The sequence below is a fragment of the Sinocyclocheilus rhinocerous genome, unplaced genomic scaffold (genome assembly GCF_001515625.1).
Source record: "Sinocyclocheilus rhinocerous isolate Xijiao unplaced genomic scaffold, SAMN03320098_v1.1 scaffold877, whole genome shotgun sequence".
Classification (NCBI taxonomy): domain Eukaryota; kingdom Metazoa; phylum Chordata; class Actinopteri; order Cypriniformes; family Cyprinidae; genus Sinocyclocheilus; species Sinocyclocheilus rhinocerous.
Genome location: NW_015662177.1, coordinates 45,494 through 64,597, shown reverse-complemented (window position 1 = coordinate 64,597; position 19,104 = coordinate 45,494). Strand labels below are relative to the sequence as shown.

The 19,104-nt window shown below is 35.4% G+C and overlaps 1 protein-coding gene and 1 pseudogene across 1 annotated transcript; both read right to left on the bottom strand.

Moving 5' to 3' along the window:
• The window catches only part of LOC107727898 (39S ribosomal protein L28, mitochondrial-like), a 4,955-nt pseudogene extending 2,394 nt beyond the window's left edge, over positions 1-2,561 (bottom strand).
• Positions 2,562-6,409: 3,848 nt separating this feature from the next.
• Positions 6,410-16,333, bottom strand: LOC107727896 (cullin-5-like). The gene is made up of 19 exons (XM_016537934.1): positions 16,267-16,333; positions 14,169-14,278; positions 13,975-14,074; positions 13,719-13,895; positions 13,494-13,635; positions 13,364-13,383; positions 13,144-13,224; positions 12,874-12,967; positions 12,056-12,186; positions 11,469-11,576; positions 10,935-10,999; positions 9,914-10,046; positions 9,682-9,813; positions 9,464-9,587; positions 9,145-9,320; positions 8,886-9,047; positions 7,538-7,656; positions 7,325-7,448; positions 6,410-6,831 (listed from the first exon to the last, which is right to left on the bottom strand). The coding sequence occupies exons 1-19, from the start codon at positions 16,288-16,290 to the stop codon at positions 6,637-6,639; spliced, it is 2,217 nt and encodes a 738-aa protein (XP_016393420.1). The 5' UTR covers positions 16,291-16,333; the 3' UTR covers positions 6,410-6,636.
• Between the last annotated feature and the right edge of the window lie 2,771 nt (positions 16,334-19,104).

The window sequence follows — 19,104 nt, the reverse complement described above, 5'->3', positions numbered from 1 at the left end:
TAATTTTTATATAGAAAATTTATATAGGATATTCCACTCTTATTAAATGTACCATTATTCTTCTAGTATATGGAACTGACCAACTTCAGTGATTAATGTATGTGTGATTTAGTAGCAAGTTGAAGAAAAGTTTGCTTTTCAAGGCACTTTGTGACTTTTCTTAAAAACTGTAAAATTATGACAAAATCTGATTTCTTGATCATTTGAAGATGCTGTCTACTGGTTATAATTGTGATTTGATGTACCTTTTAAATTTTACATAAGTGTTTGTTTACCACAAAGTATAGTTTGGTCATCCCATCAAAAATAACATTCAAACTGGATCATTTTAGAGCTTTAAAGTGCTGGAAATAGTTGTGTGAAATGCTTGAAAGCCGTTGAAAAGTGCTTGAATTTCTCTCTCAAAAGGTACAAACCCTGAAATGAATGATGTACAAGTTTGTTTGTGTCGCGGTGCGAGCTGATAAACGGTCCGCGCTGCGCAGCTGAAACGTAGCTCGGTTTAGTTTCGCTTTCGTTTGCCGTTTGATGTTTCTCAAATTTGGTCGCAGTCTGGAGCCCTGCACGCACATCCATGCATCACACACACACTTTTACTCTACTATATATGTATAACCATATCTAGATATATACATATATATGTACATATACATATCATATAAGCCTATGGGCCATTCTACAGAACTGGTCCAAAGTCAGAGTTGAAAACCTCTTGAAAAAAATGTCTTTTTCCAAAAAAAATTGTGTATGCAAATTGCATAATATCCAAGGTACACATTTTCAGAAAGTTTTGGAATATTTGTCCTCTCCCCAAATTTGTCACTACCGAAACACAGTAATAATAATTCAATTAGAAGGGTTATATTGACCTATTAAGATTTTGCTTACATCTACATTGTAAATATATTTGTTTGCTATTTTATTAAAAATTTTTCAGAGGTAAATCAAACATTACATTTTTAACAATATTTCAAGTGTAATTTATGAGATTTGTTGTATTTTGAATCCAATTTTTCATTGTAAAAGGCAAAAAGTCGATCATACTGATTTCAAAGTTAAGGATTCATTAGTTTGAATATACATCGAACCAAAAACTATCATCTTAGTTGATATTTCAGTTTACTTTATTTTTGACAAAAACATCCCATGTTTCTGTAGTGACTGCACATTTTCTGTAGTGACAGTAATGCTTTGGTAGCGACCACATCACATTACAGAATTTTAACTTGCATACTAAAACATACTAAAATACAAAAAAATTGCATAACTCTGTACTAAAATGTCCCCAAAATATGAGGATTATGTGTTCCCTTTTGTCACTACCGAAACAATGATGACATGTTTCAGTCATGACAATTTTATGGGATAACACCCAAAAAAAAAACAAAGTTGTCACAACCGAAACTCCACCAAATGTTTGTTTTGGTTGTGACCATTTTAGATAATTTTGAACTTCTCAAAGATGCTAATCAGCACATGGTTAGCTAGCACAGTTTTGAACAGTTGTACACACATAAAAATTAAATGATATGGAATAACTCCCAAAAAAGTGTGCCTAATTGCAGAAAAAAGGTGTTCGGTAATGACGTTCCTTAGAGTTACACACAGATTTGTCAGACTTCTGAACACATTTACCTCAAAATGATGGGGCCTAACTACTCACCCTGTAGCTGAGAGAGAGTGACACATAAATATGTCCTGATCATAAATGTAAGGGGTGTAGTTCATTTCAGTCTCAGCAAATGGACTAAAACATGCACTGTTTCGTTAGTGACATGGAAAATGCGGGACACATTTTTTTTTACATAAAGTTTCATAATTTACAAAGAAAAAATAAAATAAATATTTGTTTTGAACTTCACTTTTTAAAAGAATCAAAAAGATATTTAAAAAAAACAACAATGGAAAAAAAGACTAAAATTATTTCAATTTAATTTTCATAAGTTGAAATGAAGGGGTTAGGGTACGGGGCAGCCACCTCCCAAATGAAATTACCCAATACATTATTTTATAAGCTATATATTAAGCTTAGTGATATTTTAAATATTATTGTGGGTTTCAATAGATAATAGAAGGATCTTAGTAGACATCTAAGATTTGAATACTTAAATGCTTTTTACATGTGTTTTTTGGTTGTGGGACAGCAGTTCGCACCAATTCTGTAGAATGGCCCATATATGATAAGCTACAGCCAAAGATGCAAATATACGCTTTATAATGTAAAAATCTAAAGATGCAAAACTAATAACGAAAAGGAAAAGGCATGTGTACAGTTCAGCATTCTTACCGGGCAATGACGCGAACGGAGAATTATTAATTTACTTTTACATTATCAGTGTTAGCCTGCTAGCCTCTCAGTCCAGCACATGCTGTAAAGATAACCAACGGCACCTCACGGCATTTCCTATGACACACTGGTGTGAGCACTGCGATTGGTTCACTGGAGTGTTTACTTCATTGGTTGGTTGGTGCCACGGCTGAGCTTCCGGAGGGTTAACAGCAGGGGTCTAAAACATTTGAGCATTTTACATAATTTTACCAAAAACCCACTTGTGTAACATGATTCCTTTTTCTAGCACAATTTTGGCACGCCCGAAAGGTGGAATTGAACCACTCTGCCGCTAAGCAGCTACAGGTTTGAAGCCTGCACCCCGGACCACCGAGGTTCATCCGGGCGTTTATTAGAGATGAGACTGCGTCAATATATAGGTCTCTCCTGCGCTATGAGTTACAGCTATGGTGAGTGTAATTTGTGACCCTGTATTTAACAGCATATCATGATTACTTTATGATATATTGTTGCCTCCCGTAGTATGAAGTTTAAGGAAATACGAAATTTGCAGAAATTCTACATTAAAACCAGAGTTGCAGCACATGCAAATATATTACTTTCTATTGGTCCAGAAGTAGGGCGTAGATTTACATACTTCCCTTGTTTTTGTTAATCATTCTTTGCTGTGAATTAAAACCAAAACAAATCTTTTTCATTGTATATTGCTATTTCTAGATGTAATAAAAAATACAATTATAGCCTTTTAGCATATGTTTTATGCAGATGTTTTACACATATTATACTTTTTCTTGTGTAATATATTTTCTAGTCAAACAATAAATATGCCGACTAAATGATACAATTATATGATAAAAGATAATTTAGTTTAATTTAAAACTATCAACTCATTTACAGTCAATTTGCTGTTGTTTCTAAACATACTATATTTCATTTGGTCAGTTTTTAATACAAAAAATATTTCTTAATTTGATCATGACCTAATTAAACTCATTCTTACATTTAAACATGCTTTATATTATAATAGCTCTGATATTCAGTTAAAGATATATAAGATATATCATTTTATTGCACAGGGTTAAGGCACATTGCAGGCATAGGCACATTGCCTATTATTTGTTTAGGGTGTTGTGGAAACAGGAGATTTAAAAAACAAACAAACTCATATTAGCCTCATTCAAATAGTTTATTTCGCCAGTAAATAAATTATGCAACATTACAAAAAAAAAAAGAGAAAAAAATCCATTGCATGAAAATGGTTCACACTCACACTGCAAGAACAGCATCCTTTCCAGATCTTCACTGTACAATGGCACAAATTCACCTCATACTTATCATTAATTCTCAAATATTCTTGAAGCTTTTAAAGCTCCAGGCAAGAAATCTTGAAAACACATTCGTAGGCAGAGCATATGCACCGTCTCAGAACTACACTTACATTTGACTTGTTGTAACAGCAGTGTGTCACACTACAGGGAACTAGTGTGTTCAGATTTCTACTGAACCGTTTATCAGAAAGTGTATGTGGGGAGTAACTGCAGAACTGTCTTCATGAGTAATACATACTAATACTGCTAACTGTCCAGTTCACTATGAATATTAACCATCACCAGAACATATCTGTATATGTATGTATAAGTATAAAGTGACCTGATTAAGAGATGATGTTTTAAAAATAAAAACACAAACCTTTACATTTTAGTCTGTTTGGATCATTTGTAATGAACAAAACTCTTAGACTGTGACAATGATGGAAGACACTCTACAAAACAGCAGAGCGATAAATAAGACCCAAACGCCTCTCCTCTTGGTATGTAATAAAGTAGTCAAAAAGGACAGTAAGTGCACATTATCAATACAGTATTAGAAAGATGAAAGATGAAAATCTCACACATGGGACCATTTCAGTATAATATAATCAACTTAATAATGAGTGTTTATATGTCTACGCAACTTTATTAGAGAAAATTCCATCAACAAATTTCAAAAAATCTTGTTTCACGCTCACTTATTGCATTATACCACTGAATGATGTGCACACTGACTTTATTACTGGAACATACCATGTGCAACAGAGAAAATGTATACATTTGCAAACAAAGTATAATTCATAATTTCATGTAGCATTCCCTCGCAAGGTCATTCACACCATTTTTATTCAGTTTCATCATCTTCCACTACAATGAACTGTGATTTTTTAGAACAATGAATTCATTTGATGCCAATCAAAGAAAACACCAATTGGCTTAAGAATAACACAAGCACACAAAAAACTCCAACTGTGATTGATAAATATGAAAATCATAGTGCTTGTTCTAATAAAATTATATGTATTTACCTAGAGAAATTGCTAGAGGAAAACATACACTCAGTAGAAACATTGATTTTAAATTCCAAAAATGAAAATGCATAAACGTAACAGGATATGACAGCACCCTGTTGTAAAAGTCTCCGAACACACACACAAACGTCCTCTCAATCATACTTAAGTTATCAATAAATAAGGTGGACAATCAAATAACACAATGTTCTCAAACACTGCTGTACATCTGGATCTTATAAAGAACGGCTTTTCAATACAATCGAAGGGAACCTTTTTACTATTTCGAATTACCATGTGAAATCAAACACTGAGGATACAAATGAGTGACTGCGCTGCATTAAAAACAGACAAAAACATAATTGACAGAAAATGCCATAGTGGAGATGGACAGCTGAACTGCAGCAATGTTATAGAAATATCAGTGAACATTTCATTGGGACGTCGTCATGTTCTCCTCATTAGACTGAGTGTTTTGAGGTTGGATATGAATGTACAATCAAGTCTAGACGTCATCAGCCAGTAAAAATTATATTTCTGTTGTTATTTTTTATTGAGGACACACTGGCAGGCTGATCAGGAGACAGTTCATTTGATTATAATAAACAGCTGATCAGTAATTGCACAAGCTTTTGTTCATAGATACTCGGTCATAATAGGGTAATAATGAGTAAAAAAAAAGACCAGACTTCCTGTTTTCTACTAAATGTGCCAACAAGGGTGACCTCAGAAATAGAGGGGAAACAATGACTGTAATAGATCCAACGTTATTTGATTTTGAGATCAGCACTCTTGTGCTTTGCTTTGGCAATATGTGATTAGCAAGAACCGCGAGGCAAATGAAAGTTAGCACAACCTACTTTTAAAATAACTCTGCCCTACTTTACCTGAGGTTGAAGCAGTGCTTGCTTTATTCGGACTCCTGTAACTGTGCTTTACTGCTCGTTTACGCTCAGCCGTGATGGGGCGATGATAATAAATCGGAATTGTGGCTAAAATTCATCAGGTTTGATGAATAGGCTATATGTTACAGGACCTTAAAGGGGCCACCTCATCACAAGCTCATTTTACAAATCAGTTGGCATTTTAGTCGGCATCTCAGTCTCTATTTGAGACCGATAACGGAAAATTCTGATCTAAAAGCGTAGTAAACAAAAAAGAAACTGCAACCTGACCTTCTGACCAGGTGCACAACGATAACGCATGTACACTGAAAAAAAAAAAAAACATCGCAAACCAACAGATTTTCTTCGCAGACCTTGACCCTTTGTGACATCTGAATGCCAAGTTGACTTTTCCTGGCATTTTAAAGAGTAACAATGTCGTCTTAACTGCTATTAGCCAATCAAATCTTTCATTCGCGACAATTTGGCGAAGAAAATAAATCAAAACAAAACCCGAAGATGTGAAAAACAACCCAAATAAAGCCATGCTGACATGTTGTGGCGGAGAGTGTGAAAAGTGCTAATGCTAGTCCTCCATCCCGGCCCGCGCTCCTCAGTGACTCCAGTGTCGTCATGCAAGGCCAGGTGTTTGTGGTTGCGATGGTGGGACGGCTCTCACCCCGGGTTGCGCACTGAAGATGGGACACGGCGAGGTCCAGACGGAGGATGTGGGAGTGGGAAAAAACACTCGTAGCACGGCACACACAAACAAGTCCTGGGATGAATGTGACATTCCCACTGACCGCATGCTGCTGGAGATGTACACATACAAAAGGCAAACCGCCCACCATGCATACTGACTACCAATGGCAAAAATAGAATCCTTTTGTCATTTTTCCTATTTTTTTTAACCTCCTATCCTCATCCCATGTGTCTTCACTGTAAGGTAAGGCAGGGATTTATTATTTTTTTAAATACATTTTTTTGATCTGATGTGTGACTGTCTGTTGTTAAAACAAGCTCATGACTACGCCGCCAGACCAGCAGCCTAAGCAGTATCTTCGAGACATCACCATCCTGATCCTCAACAGGTACGCCGTCCTCGAGAACGGTCACAGATCATCTCCGGAGTCGTTTCTGCGTTACGCCATGTAGGTGAAAGTGTTAATGTCCGTTTCGTCTCTCTTGATGTACTTGTGCTCAATGAGCCACTCGATCTGTTCCTTGATCATTTTCTTCTGAGGGAGGAACATGTTCTTCAGGATCTCCACCAGCTCAGTCTGCAGCTGAGCGTTTGTGATTTTCTTGCGCATCTTCATGATCTGAATGATGGCCTCCTGAAATGTTGCAGTAGAAGAAACAAACGAACAAAAATGTATTACAGTTTTTCACAATATAAAGTAAGGGAATTAATTGTAAACTATTTAACAGTCTTTTACCATCAAAATAAAAAAAAATTTTTACTTTGGTTTTTATGCGAACAGTGCACGAATTAGTTTGTCCACAAGGTGGCAACACTGACCCGGACCGTTGTTCATAGTTGAAAAAGAAACGAAGGAGACGGAACAATAATACAAAGACATTTTTATCGGCATAACTTCTGTTGAGAATTAGTGCAGACGCGGAACAAGGAAACTTTCTAGCGTGCCAAGGTCCTCTGTTCGCACACATAGCCTACGATCAAATGGAGTAAATTTTGAAAGGCTACACGCATACGCTAAGCATTCGCGTCAAAACTGAAGTATACTTTAGGGTAAACTTTTGGGAAGTATACTAGTGACTAGTGTTCATGAAAAAAGAGGACTAGTAATGTTTTTTGATGTTTCATCCCTGTGTTCTTAATATTCTAAGCTGGACGATGCCTTCGTTCTCCTCTTCTCTCATTCGCTCCGTCGTCAGCTGCAATCGGCCAATTAGGTTTATTTTCCCCCTCTTTTGAACCTTGGTGTTTTTTCTGAGGAGAAACAAAAATATTATTATTTCCAAATAAAAAGACCATTTATAAGCAAATGAAAGAGCAAGCAGGAGAGGACATGCTCTTACATCAAGGAGAATTCCTGGTTAACGAAAAACAATGTACTGTCTGTGAAGTCTTTGGGAGAGCTCACTTGAGGTTCATATAACAGCACTTGGCGTTTGAGCTTTGGGAAGGCAACGAGAGACTGTACAAAAAGAGAGGGAAGATGTTACGTAGAAAATGATGGTACAGCATCCATAAACAAAGATATTTTAATTGATCAGAATCAGTCAATGTTGGATATTTTTAATTAAACTTTAAAAACACTATGAATTTAATAACACTGTTAAATGTAATCAAATTTAAAAAAAGAATATCCATTTGTCATACTGTACATTATAATGTTGTGATATCTAAATTCACTTGTTGCATTATGATTAATTGTGGTTCTTAGTGTTTTATATTGAATTTATTTACACAAAACAGAATACGATTTTTAGATTGCTCATTTATAAGTTATCGATCACAACATGAAATAATTATCATCTTATAGGTATCTGCCAGAATTTTTATATCAGTCCTGAATTAATCATAGTGAATTTAATGTCAATACTACCAGTTTCTGTTAAAAAAAAAAAAAAAACCTTTGCCAGTATGTAATCAAATTTAAAAAAAGAATATCCATTTGTCATACTGTACATTATAATGTTGTGATATCTAAATTCACTTGTTGCATTATGATTAATTGTGGTTCTTAGTGTTTTATATTGAATTTATTTACACAAAACAGAATACGATTTTTAGATTGCTCATTTATAAGTTATCGATCACAACATGAAATAATTATCATCTTATAGGTATCTGCCAGAATTTTTATATCAGTCCTGAATTAATCATAGTGAATTTAATGTCAATACTACCAGTTTCTGTTAAAAAAAAAAAAAAAAACCTTTGCCAGTATAGTAAGGTTGTCAAAAGTGAATTTTAAAAATGTGACAATACCAGCATTTCCAGCTAGCATTTTAAGCGCTGTTGAGCGGAATCTTAAACACCTCTGATTGGCCATTGTGTTCAATTGGCCGTTGGCTACAATGATCAGCGCTTCACGCTTTTCATCAGCGGATCCCTAATAGATTATCCCTGCTCATAGGCTTTCAAACGCTCCTGTGTGTATCTGTGTAAGCGCTCGGTGAAGAGCGTGACGCGATGATCATCGTAGCCAATCACAGCCATATCTGTTAAGCACGTGAACACAGTGGCCAATCAGAGGTGTTTAAGAATCCCCTCAACAGCGATCAAAATGCTAGCGGGAAATGCCGGTATTGTCACATTTTTCAAATTTCAAAGTCTGTACTTTTGACAACCCTACAGTACAGCAGAAATATAATAAATATCTAATGGAATAAAATGCAACATATCCAGTCACGATCTTACCCAGAGAGTTCGTCTCAGTTCAGCATCAGGCAGCTCAGTGGCAAGTTTCAGGTTCTCAAAACTGATCTTCTCTCGTGGTCTTTGGTTCCAGGCAAAAAGTACAGCCAGCTGAAAGGTTGTGACCTCCAGGTCGTACTGCCCTACTTCATTCTTGAAAGTGATCTACCGGAGAGCACACAGACTGATTAGATGCAAGTTGCATTTAAAGCTACTACAAATCACTACTAAGCACTAAACTTAGTGCATAAAATAAACCCACAATGCCATTGGACATGAGGTGGTGCCAATGGAGTTTGCGGCCGCTGTGGTTCTTCTTGTAGAAGTCTTCCACCTCAGGAATGAGGTCTTCCAGCTCGGTGGGCAGAGACACGAACACTTTCTCTGAGCTGCGTGACCACGCTCCAGCATTCAAGATCTTTATGTTCACAGAGTCCGCTGGGTAACAGAAGAGGTGTGAAAGAGACCACTTTTGATATATTTAATGCATCCTTGCTGAATATAAATATTAATGTCTTTCAAACCCAGGTGAAAGGTAGTGTAAATGCATATATAGAGAGACAATTGGGCTTGTAAGTCACCTGGTAAAGCCAGCTTGTTGTGTTTGTGCACTTCCTTGAAAACCTGGTTAAGATCTTCAGACACTTTGATGTCCTGGAACATTCTAGCTAGCTTGTTCACATAGTCAGCAGGCATCCCAACTTCCTGAAACACATCAGAACAAAGCAAACAGTGAGCCATTTGAGTATAAAACACTCAAATTGAATTTCAGTCACTCTTATTTCTCTTTTATTCTTACCCTGAGCCACTCGACCATGTTCTCCTCAATCTCACTGTCTGCTGAGATGTCCAGGATCAGACGTCTGGTCAGGTGGGCTTTGTGGTACCTCATGAACACATCCTTATTCTGGACGTATTTCAGCACAAGTAGCTATAGAAAAAAAATAGTAGTATTTACATTTCAAAACACTCGAGGACAACAACACAAGCACCGAGCCAACGACATGTGACTTTTTACAACAGCCCCTCACCACTTCCTTCAGTTTGAGCTCGATCTCCTCTGAGGTCAGCTTTTTGCTGAGTGGCGTCTTTCTTAGCAGCATGTCACAATAGTTAGCCAGCAGCTCCGGACACTTTGATTCTGGTTGTGTTTTTAGGCCCACTCTGCATTTAGAAACATCAAACACAACTGATACAAGTTGATACAATACAGAAATATGGATCGCTAATGCTCACTAGCAGGATGATTATATTTAATACTAAGACCATAAAATAATTTTTGTTACTGGAAATAAAATAAACTTTAACTTAAATAAAATATGAAAAAACTAACTTATTTTATTTCAGCTAGTTGCCACAGCAACTTTTCTCATTTTCATTTAGTTTATTGTGATGTTCTAAAATAACTAAAACTGAAATTAAAATGAAATGAACTGAAATAAAAATGAAATGAATAATGAAAATCATACATACATACAAAAAACCCCCACAAAAATACTAAAACTTTAACTAAAATTAAGATGAAAACACAAAATATAAAAATTAAAAAACAATTAAAAATATGAATAAAAACTATATTATTATCTCAATGATACTAAAATAAAACTGCTCACTTACATATGGGCCCTTTTTCACAAACTGTGAAAACGTGATTCCACAATTAATATTGTAAATCTAATGTTTTCTTATTCTTTCCATTTTTAAAATTTTTTTATGTACATTCATAATTCAATTTGTGTTATATTTCCTTGGTATTAAATTACAGAAAGCTGGTTTATTCTGCTTCAAGAGTATTTCTAATACAACTGCTGAGGGAGTGACAGCAAATTTGATATCTCTCTCTCTTTTGACCAATGTAATCAATCTCTCCATATTTTGTTAAGTCAGATTTTTGTAAAGTAAACCTCTCCACTATAGAGGTTTACTCAACTACGACTTCAGCTTTTTGAGTTGCCTGTAAATGTGTCTATCAGTAAAGTAGAAAGAAGGTTATTCTGTGCATCTCACTTCAATGGACTGTCAACAGAAGCCCAGAAGGCAGCCGTTACTCACCCCTTCTGTTTCATTGGCAGCTCCAACTTAAATATTGTGGCATCATTCACAACTGCTTTGTATGCCTGTGGGGAAATGTAAAACTATATGTTAAACATCATTAAAAAGGTATGTGAGATACAAAAACTCCATTCATTCAAAATAATAAACAACTCTATTCATTTTCCAGAAAAATCAACAGCATTTCAAATGGAGTTATTGTTATATAACCTTCCACTGTATTCCTGTGCCATCACAGATCTCTGGTAACCATCTGCGGTGTGATCTAGTCATGCAGGCTACTTACTGAGGCCAACTGTAAGACAGTGAGAATGAATATGTATAGCGCGCCATGCTCACTTTGTCTCTGGCTGTAAGGAACCGAGGATCATCCTGGAACGCTTCCTTCACTAATTTACTAAATCGATTGAACAGAGTCATTGACTTCAGTTTTGTGAAACTATGCATAAAAAATATCTGCATGACACAAACAGCAGAGGAGCTGAATGAGAGGCAGATTCACTCTCTGCCAGCAGGTGACGCTTAATGCTATGCTTTGTCTCTGGCTGTAAGGAACCGAGGATCATCCTGGAACGCTTCCTTCACTAATTTACTAAATCGATTGAACAGAGTCAGGAGCTGCTCCACGTACTTCTCAGAGTCCTGAGGAGAAACATCAACACAAATGTCAACACCAGTACTTGACTGTAGCTGCCTAATATTTGAGGATCTATCCTAACACAAAGGTCAAGTTTTAAACCCAGGCAGGGAAGATACAGAAATCAAGGGTACTCAGACCACAACTCCCTCCAATTTTCAGAAGAAAAAGCTATTTTTAAAAATACCATCTAAACTTTTCTAAAGACAGTAAGCTCCCCTCAGACATACATTCATATAAACTCCTGCCCCTAATTGAATCGCGATTTGTTTAGCATCTCAACCGATGTGAATCGTCACATATTTAAATCGATTTTCAACCGGCTCGCGGTTAATCGTTACATCCCTACCATTAATCAATTATTCATCTTATCAACGTTAATCAATTATCCTTTATTTATACTGTGAATACCAAAAGCCAGCTAATGCTCTAAAATTCATAAAGCTCACAAAGTATATAATAATTCTGCAAATGTTGTGCTCACAGTTGTGATGGTCTCTGCAGTGGCCACCATGTCTGCCAGTCCAGCACTGATGATGTGCTCCTCCAAGTCTTTCAACATGGGTTCAATCCCATTGGGCACTTTATCCATGAGAGAGAACATGAGGTGCAGCTCTGTGGAAGAAGAGTTCACCGAGGTATAAAAGCTTATATCTAGAGATATTATACAGCTACATAGTATGCAAAGTCTATTTTTCTGAAAAACACAGGACCATTCAAAAGCGTGGGGTCATTAAGCATTTGTGCTGACAGAAATGAATGCTTTTATCTTTTATTCAGCAAGGACACATTAAATTGATCAAAAGAGACATTAAAGACATGTATAATGTTACAAAAGATTTCTATTTCAAATAAATGCTGCTCTTGTGAACTTTCTATTCATCAAAAAATCCAGAAAAAAAAGCATCATAGTTTCCCCGAAAATATTAAGCAGCACATGTTTTCAAATTACTCTTGAGCAGCAAATCAGCATATTAGAATGATTTCTGAAGGATCATGTGATACTGAAGACTGGAGTGATGATGCTGAAAATTCAGCTTTGCAATCACAGGAATAAATTACAGTTTAAAATATATTCAAATTCAAAACAGCTATTTTAATTTGCAATAACTTCACAATATTAGTGTTTTTACTGTATTTTTGATCAAATAAATGCAGCCTAGTTGAGCATAAGAGATTTCTTTAAAAAATAAAATAAAATCCTAAAGACCCCCGAATTTGTAAAGGTAGTGTATATAAAACCTAAAAGGGTTATTTTAGATATCTATCTAAAATAAGATTTCAAAGTAGTCTCATACTCACTGTCAGTCTCATTTCGTTTGATCATGCCTGGACATTCAGCCAAGATAGTTTCTTTAAATGACGTTACCAGTGCATTCACACAACATTCCATAAGCTGAGGAAAAAAACAAATCCACTATTTCAGACTCACATACCTGGTTATATTATTTTATTTTAAATTAAATAATAAACATTGAATAACTTAATTTTTAATATTACTTTTAATATTTTTACACACAAAACACTAAAATATTTTAATGATTGATGCCCTATTTTCAATCATATACTCACTGCTTGTACAGAGTTACATTCACGTCTTGTCTCTAAATATCGTAGTACACGTTTCTCCTCTTCTCTTAATTTAGCGTCTGCCTGTAAACAGAGACATGAGAATATATGACAGCAAACACAAATGCAGAGTGTTAGCAGGAGTCATAACTCTCCTCTCCGCTATGCAATCTGATCGGTTGAAGATCATGTAGTCTAAAATCTGATGTCTGGCAGGCCGTACATATTTCATGTAGTTTTGTACTCCGTGCGCGTTAAATAATCGCATGCGATGTATCGTGCAGCCCTACTTTTCAGTTTTCATGAATAGAAAGATTCACTTGAGCCAATGAAAAACGTGGAGTGAATCTCACCATATGACTCTCTGACCCCGATGACCAACTGCGAGTCAAACGCTTCTCCCAGCCGTTCGGCATGGACCAATTTCATCGCACTATCTTGCAATCTATTCTTGATGTTGGAGAATATAGATTCGTTCCAAGTATCCAGCATCAGCTTTGAGAACATAAAAAGCAGAACAACCCGATGAATCCCATTCTAGGAAATCAACCTAAAAATCCCGCTTTTATCCCGCTCACCTTCCTAACAATGCTGTCCTCCATATTGGACTTCTTGTTGCTGCCCTGTTTGCCCATCAGGGTGATCTCCAGCTGGCAGAACGGCTTGGGCAGAATGTCACACTGCGTGAAGAACTTCCTCCACTCCACGATGTAAGCCTTGAGGAGCGCCGTGTCATCTTGGTGACTGAGCACTCGCTAAACACCAACGATCAAGAATGAGACGCGATTCTGCTGAAGAACATCAACAGGTGGCTTAATCCTGAACCTCTCTTACCGCTTGAGCTTGTTTAATAAAATCTAAGATGTCCTCCTTGAGGGCCTGGTGGATCTTTGCTGGTCCTTTGTCATCCCATAGACAAACTGCATGAACATCTCTGTGAGAACCGAGGAGAACAGTAAAACAGATTGAACATTCAGACTGTAGTTAATGTGCAGGATATAAAAAGATCTGAATTCATAGGGCCTTACGAGAAAAGATCAAACCACTGCTGCTTAGTTACAGACTCTTGGCGAAGCAACTTAAGGACGATGGGACGCATAAGATCCCACTTGTCCTCAAACTGGAGGGAACCCTTGTTCTAAGCAAAAGGACATGGAAGAGACAGACAGTTAGAGAAGAAGAGTGTGAGTGCATTCACATATTAGGGATGCACCGATACTGATACTGGTATCGGTATCGGGCCCGATACTGGTCTCCTGTACTCTTACTCCTTAAAATGCCCAGAATGGAGTTAAGGATGTCTACTATGAAGTATATGTATGCAATGAATATAATGTTAAGCATTCAGTATTAACGCCTGTATAGCTGATGTGCGCGAGCTGATAAACAAAGCACGCTGAGTGGATTGAGCGCGCGGCGGCGCAGATGCGCGAGCTTGTCGAGTGAATATACCTTTCTCACAGACATCACTGGAAAGTTTGTAGTTCGGTCGGATATGTCAAAAACAAGTAAGTAAAACAATGCACAAGTTACTTAACGGGAGAGAGAGAGAGAGAGAGAGAGAGTGCACACTTTCGGCAAGTACCAAAAATAAAAGTATCGTATCGGGCGAGTACTGAAAAAAGTGGTATCAGTGCATCCCTATCACATATAACACAATGAACCAGACATAATGGAAGACCTCTCTGTCTAAACATGGCCAGAAAATCAGAAGCCTTATTGGAAATGCTTCTCAAAGCATTTACAATAAGGCAAGCGGTTGGCTGTTTCTTTTATTTCTAATGTCTTTAAGAAACTTTTATGTCTTAGGAGTTGATTTTTTCTTTAAATTAAATGTGTTAAAACTTAACAGAATTTGTACATAATGTATTATTATTTGTAATTGTTGTATTACTTTTAATTATTTATTTCTGTTATTTCTTTGGTTTTATTAATTTCTTACTAAGCTTTCAACATATATTATAAAAGGCATTTGAAAAGTATAGATTTCCTTGTTTTATCCTTGAACCAGACCTAGACTTTCAATCATAAAATATGAAAATGCAACTAAAAAATTAATTTTAAAAACAATTTTAAAATAATTCAAATGATTTAATTAACAAATAACAACTGCACCTCAACTGTGGTTTAATTTCCTAAATACTGCCACTGATAAAGTTTCTTTTTTTTTTTTTAAATGTTGTACTTGTTTACCAAGGAGACATTGAAGAGCTTGGAATGAATTATGAGATATGATGACAAAATAAAGTAAAAATAAAAGGTAAATATCACTTGTGAACAGAATATTTTTTTTAGTGTAAAAATATTATTTAATTATACGTATTCAAGATGAATCAATGCTAGTTAATTGGTTTTAGCAAGAAAGTCAAGTCCACCACAGACAGATAGCAAGTAACAGCACATTCTCAAAAGACAGAAAGGTTTTTCATAAAAGCTTATGACTTAATTTTTATAGATCTGCCTAACTAGACAGCATTGTGGGCATTACTGGTGCATTTGAAAACATCTACGATGCCCAAAATGTTGTCTAGGTAGGCAGCTCACTGGGTTTTAAGTCTGTATTTAACTGCATCAAATCAAACTTCATCTATACAAATGGAATGCCTCTACTCTTTTATTCATACTCCCTGAATGATATCTTGACATATTTCAAATACTTATAATATCTGGCACTAGTGACATGACATGTGCATCTTTTCTTGGCTTACTAAAACATGAAACTAACAATAACGGCACACATTCGCATTATATACCATTAGCTCAGTCATTACACTCATTTAACCATTGACCAAGCTAACAACATGCGTGCTAACTGTCATCAGGAACATGTCCCTTTATTATATATTTTTATAAACAACATAATACCGAAGGTCAACACCCATTGGAGTGAATCATGACTTCAACTCGTCTGCATGCAGTCCAGAATTATTGTGATTATTGGCTTTATTAATCTCAGCTAGCTCACAGCCTGCTAGCTAAACACAGATTATCATATAAACTCACTGGACATGCACGTCAGAATCCCAGCAAGCCGCTAAATCACAATGGTACAACATAGTCATTTGAAGGTTATAGGCGTGACTGTTTGTGGAGAATTTGGAGGCAACGAGCTTAAATGTATCTTACCTTTAACAAATTAGGCATCGCCATGTTTCCTTAATTTATCCCCTCGTCCGTTCTCGCGAGATTTGGTTCGGTATAAGAACTGGTGCAAGTTCAAGCTCAAACTAAACAAGTCCTCTTGTATTGGAAAATGCTGTTTAAACATAACTTCAGTCCTCATAATGTTTCCTTATGGAATAATCGTTGTATTTTATTTCAAAGAAAGTCTTTATTTTTGGAGGACTGGTGGCAAAGAGATATTTGGTCAGTGCTGCACATTATGGATAAGAATGGCTGCTTTTTTAATTATAATGATTTCTGCACTAAATTTGATTTTAAGTGTGAGGAAAAAGTTTATTTGAAAGTTACTAAAAGTATTCCTTTTCCATTCCTTAATATGTTAAAGGGGATTTTAGCATACTCCACTATCATTCCCAAGATTTTGGATCTTAAATTAGGCAAAATAAATTTTGTAGATGAGAAGTGTACTAATAAGTTTATAAGAAATTGTCTTGTGCAGGAAAGCTATCCTGGTCCAATAAGAAGGAACTATATTTTTCAACATCTAAATAGGAAATCAGTTAATGAATTTAGATGCAAATATTTGTTATTTCCTCTTCCACCAAAATATAAAGAAGTGCACTTTAAAATTTTGTACGATATTTATCCTGCTAAGGAATTTCTGAGATTAAGATTTAATGTGGATTGTAATATTTGTCAATTCTGTAATAATGATGTAGAAACTGTTGAACACTTATTTTTCCATTGTTATCTGGTTAATTCGTTTTGGACTGAAGTATGTAATTGGATTAAACAAAGAATATCTATTTTTCCATCTATTACTTGGGACATGTTGAAATTTGGAATTCTTTTGGAGGACAAAAGAGTAGACTCTGTTGTAAATTGTTTACTCCTCATATTAAAATACTTCATTCACAAATGTAAAATTCTGAAAACAGCACCCCAGTTGAATGTCTTTAAAAAGGAGCTTGCCATGTATACAGAGGTCCTGAAAATTATGAGAAGTGATAAAGCCAAGAAATTATTTGATTTGTTTAAAAAGTATGACTTCGTTTAATCCCCTACATTGTTTATGGTTGCATGAGTATATTTTATTTTATTTTATTTGGATTAATGTCTTGTATGATGGTTTATTTCTCTGTTATAGTATGATTGAATGTCTCAGTCTGTGAGGACTTACAGTTGTGGTTATATTAGCCTATTTTGTTATGTTATGATGCTTGAAATGCAAAAAAAAAAAAAAAGTTCAAGCTCAAACCGGTGTGCACCGTTTTGCTACGGTTTCCAATAGTATCCAGCTGCAGACCCGCAGCACCTTTATACCGATTCCATCAGGCTCCGAAAATTCTTCAAAAAGAACACAAAGAATGGCCTTCTCAGCTGCCATAGTTGCAACTCTTGCTCATCAGAACAGGGTGTTCAACGCACCACCGTTTCCGTTTAAAAACGTTTTGCACCGTTTTTGTCGGGGCTGAACGCAGCCCTGGTGTTGGGATCTCCGATTCATTTCTGCGAATGAACTCTCTCGAACAGTTCGTTTCAAAGAACTTGTTTAAAAAATCGATTCAGTTCTTCTTTTACGTCATGCAAATACGATACAGCTCATGAAAACGTATTTATTTAGAACCTATAAATAATTCAAAATATAGTAGATTTTTGCATTCATTTTTTTTTGCGTTAGTAAATGTTATTTATTAAAACTATTTAATAAAACCACCCTGTTTCGTATATGTGTTAATAAAGAAGTCATTTGTAAAATATTTCCATTACATTTTATTTGTAGCATTCCATCCATTCCATCCAACTCATGTCCTTGGTTCACTCAATAAAAAATATAAATAAATGAAAAAATATAAAAATAAAATAATTAGGAAATTTGGTTGCAAAATTTAGATATAAAAACAATACTTAAAACAAAAATCACTACATAACAATACATAAACTCCTAAATAAAACTGATTCAACTTCCTCGGTTCTGGGCTTGTTAGACGGATATGACCAAAAAAGACAGTTAAAGGGGTCATCTGATGCGATTTCAATTTTTCCTTTCTCTTTGGAGTGTTACAAGCTCTTGGTGCATAAAGAAGATCTGTAAAGTTGCAAAGACTAAAGTCTCAAATCCAAAGAGATATCTGTTTATGTGTGTGTGTGTGTGTACACCATGTGGAGGTGATTAGTTAAAAGACTTAATTTCCAGTTTCAAAAGTGTATGATGTCTCACAAAATACAGTACGTTCTTATTCCTGACAGAACATTTAAATTAATTCAAGGTGAGTTTAGGAATATTTATAATTTTACAACCGATTGTTTTTTTATTGAAATAAGTTAGCTTTTACTAATTTGATGCTTGGAAACAATTTTCAATCAGAAAAGGCTATTAATTTACAAAAATTTGACAAGTAAAAGCCTAAACATAATTATTAGTAGCTTTAAATAGAAATGTTTGTTAAGTTTACTTGGGAATTCCCAGTAAATTTGATTGACTCTTTGTTTGTACATTTTACTTAAGTAACTCTTATCACTGTAAAAAAAAAAAAGTGTGCTGTAATTTACTGCACTGAAATAAAAAGAATCTACGATCTACTTGATTTTTCTTTCGCAAGTTTTTGCACACATATTTTCAGTTAAACTTCAGTATTAAGCTAAATAAAATCCATTAGTTAGCAAGTAGACAGATTGATATTATTCTTATATAATAAGCTCACCCTGTAAAATTACTTTTTCAAGTGAACACAGAGACCTCAATACTTGGTACACCATACACAACGACGGTAACAATCAGTGAATAGTGTTTGAGTATGAATGGGTCATTTTGAGTAGAAAATGAACTCCAGATGTCAC

Coding starts and splice junctions, on each gene's coding strand:
- LOC107727896 (XM_016537934.1), bottom strand. CDS start 16,290: ATGGCGATGCCTAATTTGTTAAAG. Junction 12,968..13,143: donor AATGTAACTCTGTACAAGCA/GTGAGTATATGA, acceptor TTTTTTCCTCAG/CTTATGGAATGTTGTGTGAA. Junction 7,657..8,885: donor AACTGAGACGAACTCTCTGG/GTAAGATCGTGA, acceptor CTTTTTGTACAG/TCTCTCGTTGCCTTCCCAAA.